This window comes from Centruroides vittatus, unplaced genomic scaffold, assembly GCF_030686945.1.
Source record: "Centruroides vittatus isolate TY-2023 unplaced genomic scaffold, ASM3068694v2 contig_1207, whole genome shotgun sequence".
Taxonomy (NCBI): Eukaryota; Metazoa; Arthropoda; class Arachnida; order Scorpiones; family Buthidae; genus Centruroides; species Centruroides vittatus.
In genome coordinates this window covers 80,107-103,502 of record NW_027120771.1, presented here as the reverse complement: position 1 = coordinate 103,502, position 23,396 = coordinate 80,107, and the positions used below count along the sequence as shown (strand labels likewise).

General features: G+C 31.9%; 3 protein-coding genes across 3 annotated transcripts in view; all 3 read left to right on the top strand.

The window, feature by feature from the left end:
- LOC136985238 (platelet glycoprotein V-like) overlaps positions 1–6,311 on the top strand; it is a 150,218-nt gene extending 143,907 nt beyond the window's left edge. The window contains exon 2 of the mRNA XM_067282479.1: positions 6,075–6,311. Coding sequence (XP_067138580.1) covers positions 6,075–6,225 — 151 coding nt within the window. The 3' untranslated portion in view covers positions 6,226–6,311. The remainder of the gene's footprint in view (positions 1–6,074) is intronic.
- LOC136985241 (slit homolog 1 protein-like) lies at positions 1,535–4,800 on the top strand. The gene is made up of 5 exons (XM_067282493.1): positions 1,535–2,153; positions 2,238–2,456; positions 2,510–2,772; positions 4,029–4,174; positions 4,284–4,800. Exons 1-5 carry the CDS (start codon positions 1,535–1,537, stop codon positions 4,798–4,800), a joined length of 1,764 nt encoding a protein of 587 aa, XP_067138594.1.
- Positions 6,312–12,304: 5,993 nt separating the features above from the next.
- LOC136985190 (protein toll-like) lies at positions 12,305–14,708 on the top strand. The gene has a single exon (XM_067282411.1). The coding sequence runs from the start codon at positions 12,423–12,425 to the stop codon at positions 14,706–14,708; it is 2,286 nt and encodes a 761-aa protein (XP_067138512.1). The 5' UTR covers positions 12,305–12,422.
- Positions 14,709–23,396: the final 8,688 nt, after the last annotated feature.

The following is a 23,396-nucleotide window of genomic DNA, read 5'->3' as shown; positions in this document are numbered from 1 at the left end:
GTTTATGTTGAAAATCATGTATTCTGCATGAGAACACCCCATTTACCTGGTGCATCTGCTAAGTTTTTCAATACTTTCACGAGCACCGGTTTACAAATTTGGTTCTTACAAGTGTTAATTGTTTGTGTATCTTTTTTAACGAACCAGCGTATTGGATTGTGATGTCGTTAATTAGAAAGAATGGCGCATTGTACAATATTTTTTTGAAATAGCAAGTAGGTTCTAATTTCATATTAAATTTGCTATCCATAACGTATTAATTGTGTTCTTAAATCGGTAACTCCCGGTTTATATAGCAAGTAAAGCTATTCTTTGATTTAACGGAGACCTTTCATCAGCAATCGTGCCGAGTAAGCACGACTTTAAAGCTGCATTTACAAATAACGCTATTTCAAACTCGTGTAGACGTAAATCTCACGAATTTCTTTTCTTGTTTTTTAGGTGGAGTTTTGTGGAGTTGAAGGGCGTAACAGTGACAAAAATGAGTAATTATGCTACGGGGTTATAAGCGGCGTTTTTCAGAAAAAGGTGTTCGCTCTGTATCAATGGATGTGTTAGTGTGTGTAACACGATTTTATTCTTGTCTTGTATCAGCTAGTTGAACGTGAGCTCCCGGAAAACTCCACGAGGCAAGCCTGTCCTGGCAAGGTGTGAACCCGCTACCGAATTTCCAGTGTTCAGGGAACGGAACCGCTTGACCACTGGTGGGCCACGATTTTATTCGCCGTGTTTGGAGATTTATAATTCTTCTACTTTTTGTCGAAAATTTCTGATATTTTCAGGATTTTGTTTATTTATAGGATGATGGATGCAATTAAACGTTGGTGGTGAAAGGTCGATGGGGTGGGTAGATAAAGAGATGTCCTGTGTAACTCGAGTGGAGTCGAACTTAATGACGATTTTACTCGTTATTAGCATTTACAATTTTTTATAAAATTCATCTCTGCCTCAAAGTTAAGCTCATAGCCATATTTAATTGCTAAAAATAGAAAAAGATATTTAAAAATTAAACAGGTTGTGACCGGGTGTATCAACATGTCGATGAGAAAGTTGACATATAAGTGTCAGAAAATGCAAGTCATCACGTGGCTCCTTTCCACCAACAATTGTATAAAAGAGCGAAACACCAGAAGCTCAAAGCGATTACTCAAAAGTTATTCTTGGTACATGTGTCTCCTGTCCCGGTCCCGGCCGAAAACCAAACGGTAGAAGACATCCAGCTTCCATGTTCCCGCAAGATCGTCGAATGCAATCATTCGGCAGCAAACAGCGGTAAAATATGAAGCCGAAACCTTTGTAAACTCTCTCTCTGGTTATTAAGGTTAAGCACGAGGCGTAGCGATTAGTTGATCGCCGATTCCGTTAAGTTATATGTTAACCTCATTTAATCGTTATATTTTCTATGTATACTTTTGTATATTAGATTAAGAAGATAATAAACTTTTTATTTGTTTATTTTAACCTGTGAACCTGTCTTCGACTCGAAGAAGATGTATTTTCTGACTTAATCAATTTGAAAACCGTTTATTTAAGTATGAACCAAATTCAACATCTCCCGCCAAACCTTCTGAGAAACAATAAACTCTTGACATGGTTTTCCTGTTCGTTTCATAGAATATCGGCACTTCCAACAAGAATTTTTCATGGACTTTCTGAACTGCGATGGTTAGAGTTGTCGAAAAATCGGTTAGAAAATCTTTCCGAAGATGTTTTTCAGAATTTGTCGTCATTGCAGGAACTCGATTTATCAGAAAATCGCCTGACACTTTTACACGAAAACATCTTTCATCCATTGACTAATTTAACGGATCTCGATGTATCTGACAACAATTTAATTAAAATTGTTGGTGAGTATCCTTTTGGCAGCAGCAAGCATCTGAATTATCTGAATTTAAATAATGCAGGTTTGACGCAATGGCCGGTGATAAATTGGACAGAATACAACTTGACTCTAGTCGATTTCTCAAATAATAATTTTGGAACCGTCAAATTGCCAACTTACACACCAAATCGTGTGAAAATTGATCTGTCTAATTGTAAAATCAGAACAATTTACACGGACGACACGAAATATGCATTTGAAATGCCGACTTATGATTTAAGTAATAATGAAATTACTTGTAACCAAGAACTGCAGCAATTCGTTTCACGCTGTAACCAAATTTAAAAGTGGCCGAAAGAAAGTTTCCTCGTTGCCGGTTTAGAAAGAAAGTTGCTTGGTAATACATCCTACGCAGTCATAGGAAATTATTGTCCAATAGAGTGCGAATGTTCTGCCGAAACAAATCGCGTGATAGTGAATTGTTTCGGAAATGCAATCAACGGAATTCCCGAAGTTCTCGTCTCGAATGCGAAGATTGTCGATTTGAGTAATAATTACATAAAAGATTTGTCAAGGATCAATTGTGTGACGTGGAAAAACGTCACTCATCTACGTCTGAGTAATAATTCTTTAAGTAATATTTCGGATTATGTTCTTTTGCCAAAATTGATATATACCTCATGTTAGGCAGAAACCGGTTAACCGGATTATCTTCCGGCTTAATGAATTTGATCGATGTTTCTCCAGAAGTTAAAGTCTACTTATCGGAAAACAATTGGAATTGCCATTGCCATTCGCAATTTACTAAGGACTGGTTGGTTAGAAACAGGCAGAAGATTGCTGATTTCGTCCATGTTTTCTGCGCGAGGAATTCGTCTTTTGTGTCTTCCATCGAAATCGTTTGTAATGACGGATGCACACAAATTCCAGAAGATAATTTGGCATCTTCAGTAAATGATTCTTCTTCGAACGAAAATTGATTGAATGAAGTTAGTTCTGTTTCAGGATGGAAAATCGCGGTGTTTTTTTACTTCGCTAATATTAATAGGCGTGATTATTGTTGTTACCATCGTTTATTATCGCAGAAGACGAAATTACAAGAAAGAGCCAAAGAATAGTCAAGACGATGTGATTTATTACAATGTTATTTACACTTGACGAATTCTGTTTCCGGTGATGTCGTAATTTACGGTATCGATTCAAAATTTCTCCTTGTCTAACAATACTTATGTCTCGTCTTTGATGACGTACAATACATTCCAAAAACAGTTCTTCATAATAAAGACAATCGCGACTTACAGAAACAGCAGCCGTAAGGTGAGGAATTATTTATTTCTTTCTTTAAATGCCAACTATATAAGCAATTGCCGATACAATCTAAATAAATATTTAAATCCGGAAATGACCGCATTTACTACGATTATTACCTCGTCTTTTAAACTATTAACTTTCGGTTTTAAAGTTAATTTATACAGATTTTTCTTTATTAAAATTTAATATCCTTTCGTAATAGTTTCTTGTTTAAACTTAATTATTTTTGGCCGCATTCTCCTCATTTAATTTAACTTTTTTTTACCAGAAGAATAAATGTATTTTTTCAAATATTTATAAATTATTTGCGAGAATTTCGTTTTTGCCAGAATTGTGTCACAAAACACAATTGACTAACATTATTCACATACGTGTTAGACAGAGAAAATGAATAATATTTTATTTACAATATGAATTACTTTAAACGAAAAACTCACTTGTAATTAATGTCCAAAACAATTCTTTTTTTTTTGGTAAAATATACATTTAACGTTAATTCGACCTTGTTCCTACCAATGCAACGGAAATAAACGATAAAATTAAAAACTGTATACGTAATATTTCTGTCGGTTATCGATGTCACTGTCGTCATAATTTATCGTATTTTCAATCAGTCGAAGAGAGTAGTAACAGTATCAAATTCGTAAGTACACGGTTTCACTATTGTGTATTTTTCATCGACTGTTTACTCCATAACTTCGTGTCGAACGAATTTTTCTTCGGACGAGATGAGGTTTGTAATCGTTTTTGCAATTTCTATTTTTAGTAGTAAATTCTTGTCAAGAGTTTTGGAAAAGTCGGGAAAATGTTTCTTGTACGTCATTGGCACACAGTTGCTACGAATCAAAGAACTTTTCCTTTGTTCAAATATTAAATCAATTACTTATTCGTCAAGTGCGACAATGAAGCGTTTGACTCTCGTTTGATGGGATGTTTGGACGTTAAAAATATACGAGAGATAACATTTACAGATTGTTCTCTATCAGGAATTGACTTTGGAACGTTCACGTTTGGACATGGAATCGAACACGTCAATATATTGTACGTATCAATCCTGAATGAAAGAAACTTCGAAAGCGCCTCGTTTAATAACATGTCCTCTCTGCGATCTGTCGAAATAAAAGGGGTGAAGACGTCGAAACTTCTGAATGTTAACATTACACGACGTTCCATCGCTGACTTCATTGAGAATTAGCTTCTCTAACTTCACTTTATTTCCGAACAAACCTTTTCGAATGTTAATTAATCTTTCCGAATTATACATCACGCAAGGTGAGTTAAAAGTTTTACCCGAAGATCTATTTTATAATCTTCACAATTTGACAAAACTGGACTTAAGTTACAATAACATTGAATCGATTCATCCACTTGTCTTTAGAGATCTCACCCGATTGGAATATTTGGACTTACAATGGAATCAGATAAACGATTTACCCAGTGATATGTTTAAAAATCTTTATAATTTAAAGACATTTAATATTAGTTGGAACCGAAAATTATCAAAAATTCCGTTCGGATTTTTTAAGGAACTGCACAATTTGACTGAAATTAATGCAGTATTTTGTTCTATTTCTTCACTCGAAGAAGATACATTTTCTGACTTTATTAATTTAAAAATTGTCAATTTAGGTTTCAACCAAATTGTACACTTCCGACAAATCTTCTGAGAAATAATAAACTTTTGAAAAATTTTCCTGTTTCGTTTAATAAAATATCAACACTTTCAACAGGAATTTTTCGTGGACTTTCTGAACTGCGAGAGTTAGAGTTGCGGGGAAACCGGTTAGAAAATCTTCCCGAAGATGTTTTTCAAAATTTGTCGTCATTGCAGATTATCATTATATCAGAAAACCGCCTGACATTTTTACACAAAAACATCTTTCTCCCATTGACTGGATTAACGCATCTCGATCTATCTTACAACAATTTAATTAAAGTTATTGGTGAGCATCCTTTTGGCAGCAGCCAGCATCTAAATTATCTCCGTTTAAATAATGCAGGTTTGACACAATGGCCCATGATAAATTGGACAGAATACAACTTAAGTTACGTCGATTTCTCAAATAATCATTTTGAAACCGTCAACTTGCCAATTTACACACCAAATCGCATGGTAATTAATCTGTCTAACTGTAAAATCAGAACAATTTACATCGATGACAGGAAATATGGATTTCAAATGCCGACTTATTATTTAAGTTTTAATGAAATTACTTGTAACTACGAACTGCAACAATTCGTTTCTGCTTTTAAATCAAATATAGAAATAGCAAAAAAAATGTTTCCAGACTTAGAGAACACGAAATGTTTCGGAGAAGAAAGAAAGTTGCTTTGATAATACGTCGTTCGTGGTCCTAGGAAATTATTGTCCGATGGATTGCGATTGTTCTGCCGAAAAAAATCACGTGATAGTGAATTGTTCTAGATTGGGAATCGACAAAATTCCAGAAGTACTCGTCTCGAATGCGACGATTGTCGATTTGAGTAATAATTACATAAAAGATTTGTCAAATATCGATTGTGTGACGTGGAATAACGTCACCCATCTCTATCTGAGTAAAAATTCAATAAGTAATATTTCGGATTATGTTCTTTTGCCAAACCTGATATATCTCATGTTGGACGGAAACCGCTTAACCCAATTACCTTCCAGTTTAATGAACCTGGTCGACGTTTCTCCGGAATTTAAGATTTACTTATCTAGAAACAATTTGAGCTGCGATTGCCATTCGCTTTTTACTAACGACTTGTTACTTAGAAACAGACAGAAAATTGCCGATTTTTCCGATATTTACTGCAGAAGAAATTTGTCTTCTGTGTCTTTCATCGAAATTGTTTCTAATGCTCGACGTAAACAAATTCTAGAAGATAATTTGGTGTCGTCAGTAAATTTTACGTTTACAAAATTCGTGCGTTCAGACGAAGTTAATAGTGCTTTTAGATGGAAAATCGCCGTGGCAGTTCTTACTTCTCTAATGTTATTAGGTGTGGCTATTGTTGTTGCCATTGTTTATTGTAGCAGGAAAAGAAATGTCGAGAAAGGGCAAAAGGCTAATGAAGAAGAAATGATTTATTACAATGATTACACTTGACGAATTGTGTAATTACGACAATTCAAATATATTTACTTTTATCAATTTAATCAGGACTTGCCAATAAATCGTTGTTATTTTGCATTTGTTACTATGAAAGATAATTTTGTTTATTTCAATATAGGTGTATGAAGTATTAATTTTGTGTACTTTTGTAGTGAATTTTAACTACGAATTATACTTAGAAAAATATAATAATTAGAAAAAAACGTTTTAGATTAAACATAAAGTCAGTTTTGTAATGAATTAATCAGACACTACTTTGCTTATGGAAAGTAATATTCTACAATGCAGAGCAATTATTATTAACATTCGAATCTTCTGTAACAGATCGTTGACTTTTCGATAAATTTCAATATTTTTCGAAGAGAATCTATCGCAATTTTTTTTCGTCATCTACTGCTTCCAATTTGTTAGAATCAAATACCATAAAAAGAATTGTGAAGTGTCAACTACACGTCACAATTGTTGGAAAATTAAGTGAAAGTGCCGTTTTTCTGTCTTTCAAAGTCTCGCAAATAGTAAGAAACTTTTAAAGCGTATAATTGTATTGTCTCTTTTCCGGTCACGTGTTCTTCGAACAGCCGTGTATGCTTAAGGTGGAGATTTCATGCAGATATTCCACTCGTAATTAATCCAAACGCATTTATCTTTCATCGAGCTTTTCTAATGTCGATAATCGTGAATCTGAATAATCGTGAAGGTCATCGGCGGAAGATATTTAAAGCATTTGTTTTGGGCCGGGAATTTTGCAGTTATACGGATAGCGTGTGTATGAGGATGTCGCGGATGCACATTATTCGACTACTTAGTTAAATCTTTTTTATTATGAGTTGTAGAATTTACAGGTGTATAAATTTTTCAAAGTGCAGCCCAATAAATTCGCACAGTCGTCCGACCGTTTTTCTTTAATTTCGAGAAAGGAGTCAGAAAGATGAAAGCCGATAGTAGACATGAAACGTGTAGGAATAGTAAAATAGCCCTTTTATAATAGCTATAAATATAAAAAGTTTTTAAAATAAGATATGATAACAGATGGCTTTTATCCGTTTCTAAAGATGAAGTGTTACAGAGAAAAAATAAAAGTTCTCCACAATCGACATACCGAAGTATTGTCCAATAGTAGTATCCACATGGGAAGCTCAGAGGCGGAAGGCCTCGACTAACTATATACGATCTTCCGATTTACACCGGACGTCGCGTGATTTTAATTCAATATTTTATCTCGAAAGGAATTAGATAGATAATCGACACGAATTGTTGTAATAGGAAAAGTATGATGAACGGAGGCAATTCACTACTAATTTGAGTAAATAACGTACGTTTTAAATTAAATAAATTCTTAACCATCACAATAAATATAATTACCCGTTTTCTACCAGACATTCACACTAATTACAAATAACACTTTTATTATTACGTAAAGTGTTGCTGGACCGAAGATATTCGTGCATATTTTTTAAAATTAAGTAATTATCAAGCGTTAAGAGAAACTTATGTAATAACGTTTAGTATATAATGAATTTTTATTCAACTCCCTTTATTATAATTAATATTCAAACAACACATTAAATGAATTTCTTATCCTAACGAACACATCTTGTCATATTAATCGTTCAAATAATTTACGATAATTAAAGCTGTCTTTTTATATTTTTAAGAAATAAAAAACTTAATAATAATTTCTAGTCATTCCTTAAATGTTTTATTTATTCTAAATTCTCTTATTTAGAAAAATTAAATTATTTTAATTAAGAAATTATACAATAAATAAAATGTTTTACAGAATAACTAAACAATTAAATTCTTCTTTGTTAACACGAAAAGAGGAAATCAGTCTTTTCTAAGTGAGGAAGTAGCTGATAACGACTGACTGATAATTTGAAAGGAATTATTCATCAGTTGTACACATATTTTTTATAATAATTATTTTAAAAAATTAAAATATAATTTTTAATAATAGTTACAAAATAAAAAAGTTGGAAGTGTTTTAATGTTAAATTAGCTTAAGTATATATTATTCACGTCAAGTAAAGAGGAAATGTCAGATAAGTATTCGTATAACGAATTAAATACCAAACGGGGCGTAACTACATTGTTATATAAAAACATACACGAAACTGGAGACAGGTGCGATATTGTATAGTTAATAAATACTCCAATACGTTATTCTACACGTATTGTTTAGTAATATACGATTTGCGATTTATATTTCAGTAGAAAAAAATTTAAATAGAAAAAAGGAAAAGCATGGAATAATTTGCCGATTAAAATGCAACAATCAACTTACACGAATGGCTTTCTTAATATTCATTTTATTAAAACAAAATGTCTTCAACATACAAAACATAAAACGAAATAAAGTAATTAAGTTTTAACCCTTCGTCACGCGCCTAGTGCCGATTCGGCACCAATCGATTTTTAATTAGTTCGTGTAAAAATTCTAATTGTCCGAAAAATCTGAAAAAATTATTACCTGTCTAATTTTTGTTCAATTTTACGATGCGCAATTAATTTTTTGCTTAAAGCGTTCCGTTATTTTTAATTAATTATTGGTGCCAAATCGGCACTATGGCGCGCGTTATCTCGGATTTCAATTTTCAAATTTCCCGCCAGTCGTTGTTACTAAAAATAGCCGCAGCGGTGGCGCGCGCGCTTCTTTGTTTATAATCGCGTTATTTTAAAGTGAATTACTTCTAATAAACTGAAATTTGACCGGAAATAATTTAATTTCTTACAATGGTATTTTTTAATTATTTTATAAAGTTGTATCACACCATCACAACATTTCCCTGAGTGGAAGAACACAATTAGAAAGTTAACAGTATACGAACGTATTCATTTTTTATATTACCTATTTTTCTGTATTTTTCTTATTTTCTGGGTTAGGCATAAGGGCTTGCTTTCACGGATTTGCAAATAGGACCTTTTCGATAAAGTATCCAACAAATGAACGACATTTATTGATATATATATCAATAAAAGTTGTTCATTTGTTGGATACTGCATCCAGAAGGTCCTGTCTGCTAAATCAGTGAAAGAAACCCCGTATGCCTAACCTAGAAAATAAAAAAATTAACTTTTTTGCCACGCTAATTGTAATTCTTGCAATACAAGATGTACATAAAGTTTTAGCATTGTATAATGTAAAATGTATAAACGAATAATAGAAATGAATATTTAAATGTATAAATAAATAATATATAATATAATTTTTTGTATTACCAATTTATGCTGTTTATTTTAATTATTATTTATATAACTCTTGTATTGAAAGTATTAATATTTAGAAATAATCTAAAAACTCTAACACGTTTGCATCACACGAAGATCACACAACGCAAAAGTGCATCGATTGACACCGAGCGTGTTAATTGAAAAGCCCGACTCTGTCACTTTCGTCCAAATGCCTTCTATCAATTGCATATTTTGCTGCAATCGCAACATAAATCTTAATCATCAAAGAAAGAGCAATATTAACAGTTTAGAATTAACAGGGACTGAGATTTCATTAAAAAATTATTCACACAATGCGCGTGTCGCTAAACAAACTGTAGATTGCAGCGGGTTTTTAAAGTGGCAATTGCCAGAAAAGTTGATAAACTCTGCATGTAAAATGAAAAGATATTAAAATTTTAAAAATGTATTTGTTTTTTAAAGCACCCACCCACGAGTCTGCACTTTTCTGTCAGTCGGCAAAAAAAATGCAGACTCGTGAGTAACGAGTCGGGAGTCGTATATATTTTTAAATCGATTCCGACGCCCGCCTATGAATTTCGAAAAATTTACTTTATAAATTTTCGGCTCTTTCAAATCTGTATTAAATTCCCAAAGACAATTTATATTTAGGCTGCGGCATACGGAGTTGGTCACAAATCGTCACAATTAAAAACTGTCGTTCTGTTCGAAATATAATTTAGCAGAATTAACATGAAATTTAAAAACTTGCGTATTACCTTCCCGGTTGTTATATATAACAGAGGGAAAGTATGGCGATCGGGCAAAAAAATGATTTCTGTATTTTTTGACTCGAGACACCTTACAAGGTCGAGAAATGTAAAAAAATCGGTAGTTCTTTTCTGTGTGCATGTATATTAGTGCGTGTATGTATGTGTATGTATGTATGTGTGTAGCACGATTTTTTTAACTGTTTGAACTTGATAATTTCTGTGCTTTTTGTCGAAAATTTCTGAAATTTCGCAGGATTTTGTTTGTTTATAAAAGACATTGATGCTACTAAATATCGGCGGTTAAAGGTCGAAGAGGTAGGGAATAAGGAAGGTGGTGTGTATTTGCAGCAGGGTCAGACTTAATGACGATTTTACTCGTTATTTGCAATTTTTTATAAAACCCATCTCTACCCTCAAAATTAAGCTTTTTGTCGTTTTATAACGTTATAAATTTTTATAACTTAGATAATGTGGCTACATTCTACTTTAAAATATCGATCTGATTTTTGTAATAAATTAATTCATCTATCGATATCTACATTCAATTTGCCGATTTACACGTAGCGTTACCTCTTAACAAAAAATTAACAAATTAATAACTAAACATAATTTTTATTAAAAAATAAATATAAGTTTAAAATATATATATTATATTCACTTAAGTTACTGCCACAATGGTATGGCGCGAATTAGAAGCGCTATATAATTACTGCGACAGGTAGCATATAGCACTTGCCTGCGTGCAATCGAAAGTGCTATTAATTAATTATTTCTAAGTTATACAAAATATCGTGAAATCAAATGATATAATTATTTTTTCATTTTTAAAATAATTTAGTACGTTCTGCAACCCCAAAATCAAATTAGTAATGCTGTATAAGATATTTATTGAAAATTATTTTTCGAATTACGTAGAAATTTTCACAAATAGAAAAAATTTATTAGAGTTTGCTGCAAACTGCATACAACAAACAAAAATGACTATTTGTGACATGCCATACGATTAAAAATAAAAGGAACTAATAAGCAGGCTTAAAATTAATAAATACAAACGTATTCGGACAATTTATGGGTTAATTATACTTTCTATTTGAAAAATTTGTTTCAGCCTTAACAAAAATTAAGAAAAAAGTGCATTTTTAAGAAATTTCACAAGTTCTTATTTCATAGGATCGTGTAATTTCGAATTTTCTGATTGGGTAAAAATATTAAAGTTTAATATATGGCGATTTATGACATTAATCCACTCGACACAGTTATAAGGTATCGAACATAATCGATATTTTAAGAAGACCAAAAAGTCATTTCAGAAGGAGGATAAATTATTTATTCAATTATTTAAATGCGAACGACAGATGAAGTAATCACCGTTAGAAATGAAAGTAATGATTATTCATTCGGATTTCCCTTTATTGAAGTTCATTACCCTTCCTTCATTATTTAAACTTAAACAATTATTTTCGTATGCGAACTGCTTGGATTGATTTTTAGTTTAAATTACATTTTGTAAAAACATAATTTAAATTTTATCGAATGAAAAATTTCCGCATTCGAATGAACATAAAATAAAAAATTTCGTATTTATTTCACATTCACCTGGAAAATTCTTATTTTAATATATATAATTGACGTCAGGAAGAAACATTCTTTTGTGTCGCATAAATCATATTCGATGTAGAAAGGAACACGACCGATTAATCTCTCGACGACAGAGGAATTAAAACAATTTAAATTATCTTTAATAATTATCTTTATAAATTTCTTACATCATACAGTTTCTTCTATCTTAGCCCATTGACGAAAACATGGCAAAAAATTTGTAGAAGTCTTCATGTACGATAATAATTATTTTAAACGAAGCAAACTAACAAACCTGCAGCCATTCTTGCGAAAAATCCACTCAGGTTACTCATTTAACGTTTATTCGATATTTTTTGCGACAACTGCGTTAGGAAAAAAAGGAAGAAATTAAAAATTGTTTGCCTAATATTTCTGTAGAAATGGAAATTCCCGACGTCAATTTTTATCGTGTGGTCAACACTGGCAACAAAGTGTCTATAATAGCTGCTTGATAATTTACGATTCCAGAGTTCTGTACATTTGTTGGCTATTATTCCACATATTCACCACAGATTTGTGTCTCGAATAAATTGGAACCGTCTTTAGACGAAATGAGGTGGGTTGTCTTTTTGCAATTCCTATTTCTATTGGTAAATTCCTGTCAAGAGTTTTGGCAACATTGGGGAAATGTTTCTTGCTCGTCATCGGCAGACAGCTGCCACGAATCAAAGAACTTTTCCTCTGTTGAAATATTCAATCAATACCTTATCCATCAAGTGCGGCAAGGAAACGATTGACTCTCGTTTGATGCGATGCATGATCGTTAAAAATGTACAAAACGTAAAACTTACAGACTGTTATCTGTCGAGGATTGACTTTGGAATATTCACTTTCGGGTATGCAATCGAACAAGTCCAGATATTGCACGAAACATACCAGCCTAACAGAAACTTCGACAGCGCCTCGTTTAATAACATGTCCTCTCTGCGATCTGTCGAAATACGAGGCGTGAACACGTCGGAACTTCTAAATTTAACATTTTACAATGTTCCATCGATGACATCGTTGACAATTGAACGCTATAATTTCACTTTATTTCCGAACAAACCTTTCCGAGAGTTAATTAATCTTTCCGAATTATACATCAGGCATGGAAAGTTAACAGATTTACCCGAAGATCTGCTTTATAACCTTTACAATTTAACAAAACTGGACTTAAGTTTTAATCATATTGAATCGATTCATCCACTTGTCTTTAGAAATCTCACCCGATTGGAATATTTGAATATAGAATGGAATCAGATAAAAGATTTACACAGTGACATGTTGAAAGGTCTTTCTAATTTAAAGACATTTTATATTAGTTGGAACCCAGGATTATCAGATATTCCGTCTGGATTTTTTAAGAAACTGCACAAATTGTCTGAGTTTGACGCATGGTTATGTTCTATTTCTTCACTCGAAGAAGATGTATTTTCTGACTTAATTAATTTGAAAATCGTCAATTTAAATTTGAACAAAATTAAACATCTCCCGCCAAATCTTCTGAGAAATAACAAAATGCTAACAGAACTTTCCTGTTGGGGAAATGAAATATCGACGCTTCCAATAGCTATTTTTCATGGACTTTCTGAACTGCGATTGTTAAACTTGCGGGGAAACCGGTTAGAAAATCTTCCGGAAAATATTTTTCAGAATTTGTCGTCATTGCAGAATCTCGATTTATCAAGAAATCGCCTGACATTTTTACACGAAAACACCTTACTCCCATTGACTAGTTTAACGCATCTCGATCTATCTTTCAACAATTTAACTAAACTTACTGGTAAGTGCCCTTTTGGCAGTAGCAAGCATCTGACTTATCTGAAGTTAAATAAGACAGGTTTGACACAATGGCCGGTGATAAATTGGACAGAATACAACTTGACTTACGTCGATTTCTCAAATAATCATTTTGATATTGTCAAATTGCCAATTTACACACCAAATCGCATGGTACTTAATCTGTCTAATTGTAAAATCAGAACAATTTACATCGATGACAAGAAATATGGATTTAAAATGCCTACTTATTATTTAAGTAATAATCAAATTACTTGTGACCACAAACTGCAGCAATTCGTTTCTTTCGTTAAGTCAAATATCGAAGTAGCAAAGAAAATGTTTCCAAATATAGAAAACACGAAATGTTTCGGAGAAGAAAGAAATTTGCTTGATAATACGTCATTCGACGTCATAGGAAATTATTGTCCGATGAATTGCGATTGTTTTGCACAAGAAAAGCACGTGATGGTCAATTGTTCCCGAAAGGGAATCGACAGAATTCCCAAAGTTCTCGTCCCGAATGCGACGATTGTCGATTTGAGTAATAATTACATAAAAGAGTTGTCAAATATCGATTGTGTGACGTGGAAAAACGTCATCCATCTACGTTTGAGTAATAATTCTTTAATTTATATTTCGGATTATATTCTTTTGGCAAATCTGAAATTCCTTTGGTTGGACGGAAACCGGTTATCCCAATTAACTTCCGGATTAATGAACCTGATCGACGTTTCTCCGCAATTTAAGATTTACTTATCCAGAAACAATTGGAATTGCCATTGTCATTCGCTTTTTACTAAAGACTGGTTGATTAGAAACCGGCAGAAGATTGCAGATTTCTCCGATGTTTTCTGCGCGAAAAATTCGTCTTCTCTGTCTTTTACCGAAATTGTTTCTAATGATCGATGCACACAAATTGCAGAAGATAATTTGGCGTCGTCAGTAAATGTTTCGTGTACCAAATGCGGGTTTTCTGACGAAGTTAGTTCTGTTTCAGGATGGAAAATCGCAGTGGCTGTTCTTACTTCGCTATTGTTAATAGGTGTGATTATTCTTGTTTCCTTTACTTTTTATCGCAGAAAAGAAAATGTTCAGAAAATGCCAAAGACTGATAAAGAGGAAGTGGTTTATTACAAGGTTTTGGCTTGAATTCTGTAATTACGACAATTCACATGTATTAACTTTCATCAATTTAATTATTACTGCCAATAAGTCATTATTATTTTGCATTTGTTTCCATAGAAATGAATTTTGTTTATTTCAAATGTGTTGTAATAAATGTTACTTTTGTATGCTTTTGTAGTTAATTCTGATTAAGTATTATAATTAGACAAAATAATTCAATCAATCCCAAAGTCAATACTGAAAATCGACAATAAAACAACACTTTATATACAGAAAGTAGAGAAACGAAAGTAACAATTTATAACTTAGAAACATTATTATTAAAAAAACCTAACAGATCGTTGATATTTCGATAAAAATTAATATTTTTTATGGAGAATCTCCCGCAATTCGTTTCGAGATTGGCTGCTTTCAATTTGTTATTACGCATTCCTGTGTAATTCAAGTCAAAGTATTTTATACTTTTAACTTGTTTATCATTCTTCTCCTAATAATTGTTGCTGTGGCATTATAAGCGTCTTTCCTTCCTAGTAATGAAACGTGCACCTTTATTTTAATTTCTCGCAACGACGCAAATTTCTCTTTGCAGAGAAAGAACATTTTATTACTTTGGTATATCCCAAATGCGTTTCGCCAACCGTATTAGTTCTCTTCATTAGGGTATTCAGTACACATATTAATCTCCGAGAATTTTCCTTGTTGTTGCATGAAACACTCCATAACTTTTCCAATATTCTCCTTAGAACTCGTTTACAAAGGCGCTTAAATTTTGAAAAAGTTTAGAAGAATTTGACAAAAATGTAACACGAAAAGCGTCATTATTCAAAATCTTTACGCAGAGGCGGTATCGTTACCAATGAGGATTTCGAAGAAGAAGAACAGGATTTCGAAGAGGTCATAGTGTTCCGTAATATATCACACCATAATACAAATAGTTTCAATATTTTACAGTAAAATGTCTGTGAATGAAGATACTATCAGTTTACCAACAGTTGATGATGATTGTTATTAATACACTTATTAATTATTTTGTATTATTATAATTAAAATGACACGTAATATGTGTTAAACATTTTTTTTAAATGAAATTATTTATCATAATGAAATTTTAATATTTATATATATTCAAAATACTTATTTTAAAAAATTTTTAGAAAGAAAAAAAAATACGAATCTTTGCTAACACTAAAAAATGGCAGTGACTCGATTAACAAATAAAGAAGAATCTAAAAAAATCTTGCCACAACTAAGCGATTAATGATAATGCTCGTCGATTAATACACAAGTTGATGTTTCCATAAACAGAGTGTTGTTGCCAATTGGCGTCTCTTATTAAACTGTTGAAAAATTTCGCATATTTACCATATAAAAAAGTAATAGTTCACCATATATCCTGTGAATGTCTTTCGAAGTGCCACTTTTTCATGTTCGTGTTTATCTTCAATGATCTTTTTACCGTCACTTTAACCTAAATTATTTTTATTAAACATTTCATACTAACGTATCCATTTTCGATCTTTAACACGAATTACTATCAATTTTCGAAATAACTTAAACATTTTTCATTAAAGAAATGTGTTTAAGTGAGTTTATACTCGAAAAATAACATATGAAGTCAATGCAAGTGATAAAAATTACGCTAAAATAGAATATAAAGTGTCGAATTTAAATTTACTGTTTAGTAAAAAGTTTTTATTGCTTAGTAGTGAACAAACCAAGTAAATAATTTATAAAAATCGAATCAACAAGCTTTATCAAAAATACGGTTCTACAGGATAATACGTGTTGACAGAAATTTATTTGAAAATTGTGTCGTAATAAGCCGAAATGTTGTAAAATTTTTGCCATTGAGGCGAAATTTGTACTTCATTTTGTTGACACGCTAATTACGAGATTATTTCTTAACTTCATTCAACACAACTTCATTTTCTTAATATGCTTATTATACAATCAAAACCCATAAAAGATAGGGTTTTATTTCCTCGCTTTATAACGTGAAAATACTGCAAATGGTATAATCCTGGAGCGGCACGCTAATCGTATCATACGATTTCAAAGTATAATGCAATTTCGAAACGAGTTATAATTACGAAGCTAGGAATGTTTTTATAATCCGATGGATTGCATGTTTTTAAAAATAAACCTACATTTTAAAGGTAAACACAGGTGATCGCTACTATGTTAATCTGAAAGAATTTAGCGAATACGCTGTGTTAATGCATAGAGATGAAAAATCTATGACAATTGCATCAGAGTTTAGTTTCCTATAAGCAACGTGTCGAGACCTTTTTTACTCACCTAAAATTGTGTACTTAATTGTGAAAATATCAATTGAGATTTAATCGTCCGTCGTTGCCAGGTTCCTAGGTATTTTGGTCTACGTGTCTTTCCTACTCCCCAGCGTCCACCACTCCTCCGAATCACCGCCGCAAAAACGAAGACAGTCAAATATTCATTGAAGTATTCTAGAATATAATGTAAACTCTCTCTCGATAGACGGAAATCTCGGTAGATTAAACTTATCCGTATACAGATAAGTTCGTTCTTATGTAACTCTCATTTTTTGTCTAATTCAATTTTGGTTTGTTGATCGTTAACCCGTCTACTCAATAGTTGTTACGAGAGCACCGAATATTTTTCACTTATCCGTGATCTCCCCACTCGATTAATTGCCTTCAGCTAAAATTGAAACGTTTTCGCTCGAACGTACAACTGTCGATTCAAGACGCGAGTTAACACACAATATATTATCTCAACTGGTGTCGTGGCCCGACATCGTCAGGGGTCTCTCCATTCCGTGACAAATTCTAACTTATATCCATCCAGTGACAACGCGAGTGGGTCTTAACGTCCCGTCTAGAAGCTTATACCCTTCACTCGTATTCTCACATAACACGCTGTAAGCAGCATACTCTAAAACATTTATAGCAAAATATTAACAATGCTTTTTCGTTGTTCGACTATGTCTCGTTACGAAAATACGCGACATTACTTCCGCTTTTCCTTATTGTCGTGAAAATTGTTAAATTTATACAATGATTTTACTTTTAATTATTTACACCCAACGGAACAAGAATGACTCTCTAACTCGAATATAAATTATATACATAAATTGCAAAATGTCATATTTAAAAATAAATAATTGACATTTTATAGTGTATGTAATAGATCATAAGACAAACAGTATCGTATCTGTTCGCTAACATCATAAGTTTTTTTCGTGTAAATAGAAACTAAGAAGCAATTGTTATTTTCATACTAAAATATTATTATAACATGTTAATTTAAACAAACATAATCATAAGATTATTATATATTAATGGAACCAGCAAAATTCAAAAGTTTTATATGATTTTACCAGTTTTTATGGACTGCTGTTCGGATGTCAGACACTTGAAATAACAACTGCAAAATTTCGTTTACACGTTTCAATGATTGAGTATAAAGCTGATTTCAACTACGAGTATTCGGTACAGTAGCGCATCGATCATCCGACTCAATTGGGGACTGAGGTTGGTCGGATAACTGAAAAAACGGATAACCGAAAAGTATGAAAAAATACATTATTAGTACAGTGTATTAGTATATTAGTATATCCCACGCAATAAGCATATTAGTATATCGCTATTAACCTATTTGGCGTTAAATTTTCATCGATGTTAAGCCTAACAAATTTGTTTTTAAATAATAATTATCGTTAAATTATTTCTTTATTTTGCACAAAATAAATACAGAAATAAATAAAAAATCGAAAGCCTGGTTTAAATCCTGGCCTCCCTTTAATGGTCGAGCCAGTGTTTCCAGCTAAAACGCAAAACTTTAACTAAAATAATATTAAAGTAGCCGAGACATAGCCAAATATTGTAGCGCGACATCACTAGCGGACATTTGAATTTGCTCACTACAATGCGGTCGGTTAACCGATGTGTCGGTTGATCGGGGGTCGGATAAACAATGCTCTACTGTAGTTTTATCCACTCTACCTCTAACAATTAACGACACTTTATGAAATGTTCCATATTCCAAAATATGTTTCGATTCTCATATATTTTACATCGAATTTGTTGAATTATTAAGATAAATGTTTCGGCTTTTAAAGTAATTCCTCGATGACAAGTAACAAAAGAGCTACTGTTAGAATGTTTAAGATAATAATTAATTGTTCGTAGTACAAGACATTATATTTTAAATTGCTTTGATTATTGTAATTATCTAGGTTTGCCGGTAACTTTTTTATTTAATGCTTTCATTAAATAAATAGTGTAACTGAAGTGTACAACACATTTAACAATTTCATGGTCTAAATATATTTTGAATAATTTAAGTAACTCAAATACCTATAAAACACGTTTTAAGACAAGTAACTTACTTAATATGTACAGAAGTGTAATAGTATATATTTATATTTAACAGGGTAAATCTTATTGAAAAAAGTGGATTGTCTCAGAAAGTTTTCAGAAACACGCGTGATGAATTAACAAGAGAGACCCTTTTCTAAAATGATAACGCTATTGATACTAATAATGAATAACCTCTGGATATAGATGATATTATGGGTCTACTCTATTTATTATTTACAGGATATTTGATTTCTTCTGTAGTATTTCTTGCAGAAATTCTACTAAACGAGATAAAAAAGACTACAAAAAGAAATGCGGAGTAAGGCCAATCAATATTGTTAATTAATGTTTAATCATATTTGAAAATTTAAGTAATGATGCTGTATTTGTTAATGTAGTTTTTTGTTTTCATTAACTTTTTAATTATATTCTACTGTTCTAAATAACAATACTGATAAAATATGATAAAACAGAGTTTACGCTATTATCATTCAAGTTTTTTAGTTGTTTACATATAAATTAATAATCAAAAGCCATAAAAACTACAGTCAAATGCTAGTCGTTAACTTGTTGATAGAGTCAGTAAAAAATGAAATATAATAATTAAATATTAATGAAATTGCTCAAGAAATTATCAGTGAGGAATCTCGACCGAAGACGTTGCACTCTCTAATGCTTAAACGGATGAATAACAGATTTTCGAAGACGACGGATAATCGAGAGTGAAGATGCGTAATGTTTACCTAATGACAATGGGTGACACGGCGCTTTGCTTATTATTACGTGAGATGTCTAAAATTTGCCACAAGCGTCTAAACTGGCATGCGAGGAGAAATCATATCATACATAATGTATTAGGCGATTTCGGTATATGAACTGTGTTTTTTAATTATTACTAGTTTGATTTATTACTTTATAATAGTCTTTCAAGATTTTTCTCTGCATTTATTTTAATCAAAGAACACCTGTTTCATTTCTTTAGATATTTATCAGAATATATAACTTCGATTGTAACACGAAAACGTTTATAAAGATAATAATGGTCAATATGTGGCAGGTGGGCGGAAATACGCTTGTCTCGTTTGTAGACTAAAAATTTTTCTCGAGGTTTTAGGTTTATTTTGGTGGCAAGAAGCGGATTAAATAATAAACCGAAAAACAATGTTATACACGAAGAGAAAATTCAAGTAAATAGGAAGAGAACGTAGAAAAAATATTCCATATATACCATTACAATGATGTGGTATGAAGTTGGTTCAATTAACTACGAATGTTCGGTACTTTAATCCACTCGGCCGCTGACAATTAGTGAGAGTTTATAAAACGTGGAACACTCCAAAACATGTTTCGAGTTTTGTAAATATTTCATAAAATTCGTTGTATCAATAAAATAAATAATTTAGCGTTTTACGTAACTCCTTGTTGACAAATAACAAAAGTGCAACTATTAACTGTAACGAACGTTTTCTATTTATTTTGTTATTTTAAATCGTTATTATATTATATTACTGTAATTTATTCTTTGTATTCAAATAGCTGAATATTTCAAAAAATTTTGTATTTTAGACGTTCTTAATTGTCGGAAATGAAAACGTTGGTAACGATTAATAAATAATTGTCAGCGAGATAAGGTGCTTTCGCGTAGGTTAGGAAGCATCTATCTGGGTATTAAGTAAGTGTTTTATTGCTTATTCTGAAACCGTGTCTTCTTTTATCTGTTTTTTCTGTCACAACTAGGTGCGTAGACAAACACTGGGAATCTCTGTTATCAATCTTTATCGGGAATATCTTGTAAGCTAAGTGCTAACTAATATATATCTTACATAAAAATTACTTATATTTTCGGTTAAAATTTCCCGGCTTTACCCCGAACGGCACTTAGCTGACACCTGTAATGTCCGTGTTTACGAGGTTCTCCTTAATCTCGTTGGCACGTGAAAAACGTTTTTTAAAAAACATTTATAAAATAAAATAATCTGTCTTTTTGTTGTTGTTGTTATTATTATTATATTTTAACCTAAATTTCGTGAATATTTAAATCTAAATTTTTATTGATATTAGTTGTTTGGCTTTCTATATAATTTCAAAATATTCTTTAAATTTTTTGGTTGTACCAATTTGTTTCCTTGTGTAAAATCCTTACTTCTTTGTTAATATTGCAATTATTTACCGTGCAATGTTCGTAAAAGACTGAAATTACTCTTGTATATTTCAAATCGTCGATACGTTCTTTTTGTCTTACGTCTACTTTCCTTTTCCTCTCTCCAATGTAATTTTTCGTAGGTTGCAGCAAGTTTTATATTTACTTCGTTAAAATCTATATTTATTTTCTTCAACGAAACCTTTGATATAAGGAAAAGCTACACATTTTATGTCGGCGCCTTTGTGTTTTTGTTTGCTTTGTTGATGTTTATTGTTGATTTTACTTATTCACTTTTGTCTTATTCTATTGGGGTAACCATTAAATTGAACTTTCTCTTTTAATTCTTTGATATACTTATTTCTATTCTGCGTTCTACTTGTTCTAGTTATATTTTTTTTATATTCCATACTAAAATTTTTTTCTTATGTGTACTGGAGTATTTGAGTTATAATTTATAACTTTCTGGATTTTGCTTGGCTTTTAATATGGTTTAAATTCCAGCATTTCTTTCCTTTGTGTTATTACTATATCGAGATAGGTTTTTTCCTGTTGGTTTCGTTTTTTATCTTAAATTTAATGTCATTATTTCGTTTATTTACCTTGTTCGCTACTTTTTCAATTTGTACTAATGTCTGATCATATAATATAATTATGTCATCTACGTATCTTTTATAAAATTTTATACCTGCGATATTAAACGTCATATAAAAACGTCATTAGTTAAAGCCTTTCCGTTGGAAATAATTTATAACTTTATAACTAATTAAATTAGTCTAATTTAATTTTTATAGTGTAGGTTTCGAGAAAAGTAATGAAATACAGACTTTACAATAAGAGTTTTATTTATAAAATAACAATGGCATATTCTTTACTGAATGAATGAAAAACTAATTTTATATAAATCAGCAATGAATTGTTCAACAATTAAAAGTTTGGTGGCGCCATCTGTTATCATATTTTATTAAAACGTCTTTTTTTATTTTTAACTAAAATAAAATGGCAAAAAGCTTAATTTTGAGGCAGGGACGAGTTTTATAAAAAAAAAAATGTAAATGCTAATAACTACTAAAATTCTCATTAAGTCTAACCCTATTGAAGTTACACACGACCTCCCTTAATCTCCCCACTCCATGAAACTTTCACCACCATAAAACTCATAAAACTATTATTACAAATGACAATTACGTCACGCTTTACCACGCGGCGATATAAACTGGAAGCTCGTGTTCAACTCGCTGATACAAGACTAGAATAAAATCGTGCCCCACGCATTTACACATCCATAGATACAGAGATTACCGCCCCTCCGAATTTTTATGCATTTCACGACGTTTCAAGGTGCCACGAGCCCATAAATGTAAAAATCATTTTATTTCGAATCGCCATATTTTACCTCTGTTATATGTGGGGTTTAGACGAGTAACATTCCTAAACCGTTAAGATAATAAATTTACGAGGGGTTGCGGGGGAGACGAAGAGAACGAGGGAGAGAGTCGTGTAAGGGGAGAAGCGAGGCAAGACGACGGTTGGTGACGGCGCGAAAGAAGAAAAGGTCAATAAAACGTTACGAAGGCGAGAACATTATCGTTCTATCAAGACGGTTACGACGGTTACGAACGCTGGAAGATTATTGTCATTTCTAGTTCTATATTTCTATCACCTATTCCTACATGTATTAACCAGGAAAGTAATAAATAAACAGTACGACAAAAATAAAAATAAAGAACCCGCAAAAATATCAAAAGTAGTGAAATGGTAAATCATAAATATGGCAAGCTATTGTATGCGATTTAAAGTCAGCCGGTGTTTACGTGCGATATCCTGAGTTGTTTAATTAAATCCTCATTTTCAAATTGGTGCCAAAAACCGCTTGGAACTTCTAAATTTTAATGGTTTGATACAGATTGTAGGTTGAGTGTTGCAAGAAGAAATCAGGTATTGAACAGGATGAGACGAGCAACGACTGGGAATGGTGTAGCAGTGAGTAATTTTGTCAAAGGACGTAGTGTTACTCGCAATTTATGTAGATCTAAGAAAAGGCTTTTTTTTACAGAGGATTAATGAAAGTTTGACGTCTGGTGACAGTAAGCAGTTCTGTCGATTCGATAATTTTTCCGTTAAAACTAAATATAAGGAGCTTCCAGATGTTGATTAGGTGGCTTTTTTTCTAGGCAATTTCACTCTAGAAAATATTTACCGGATATTTCTGTATATAACTGGTGTGTGAAC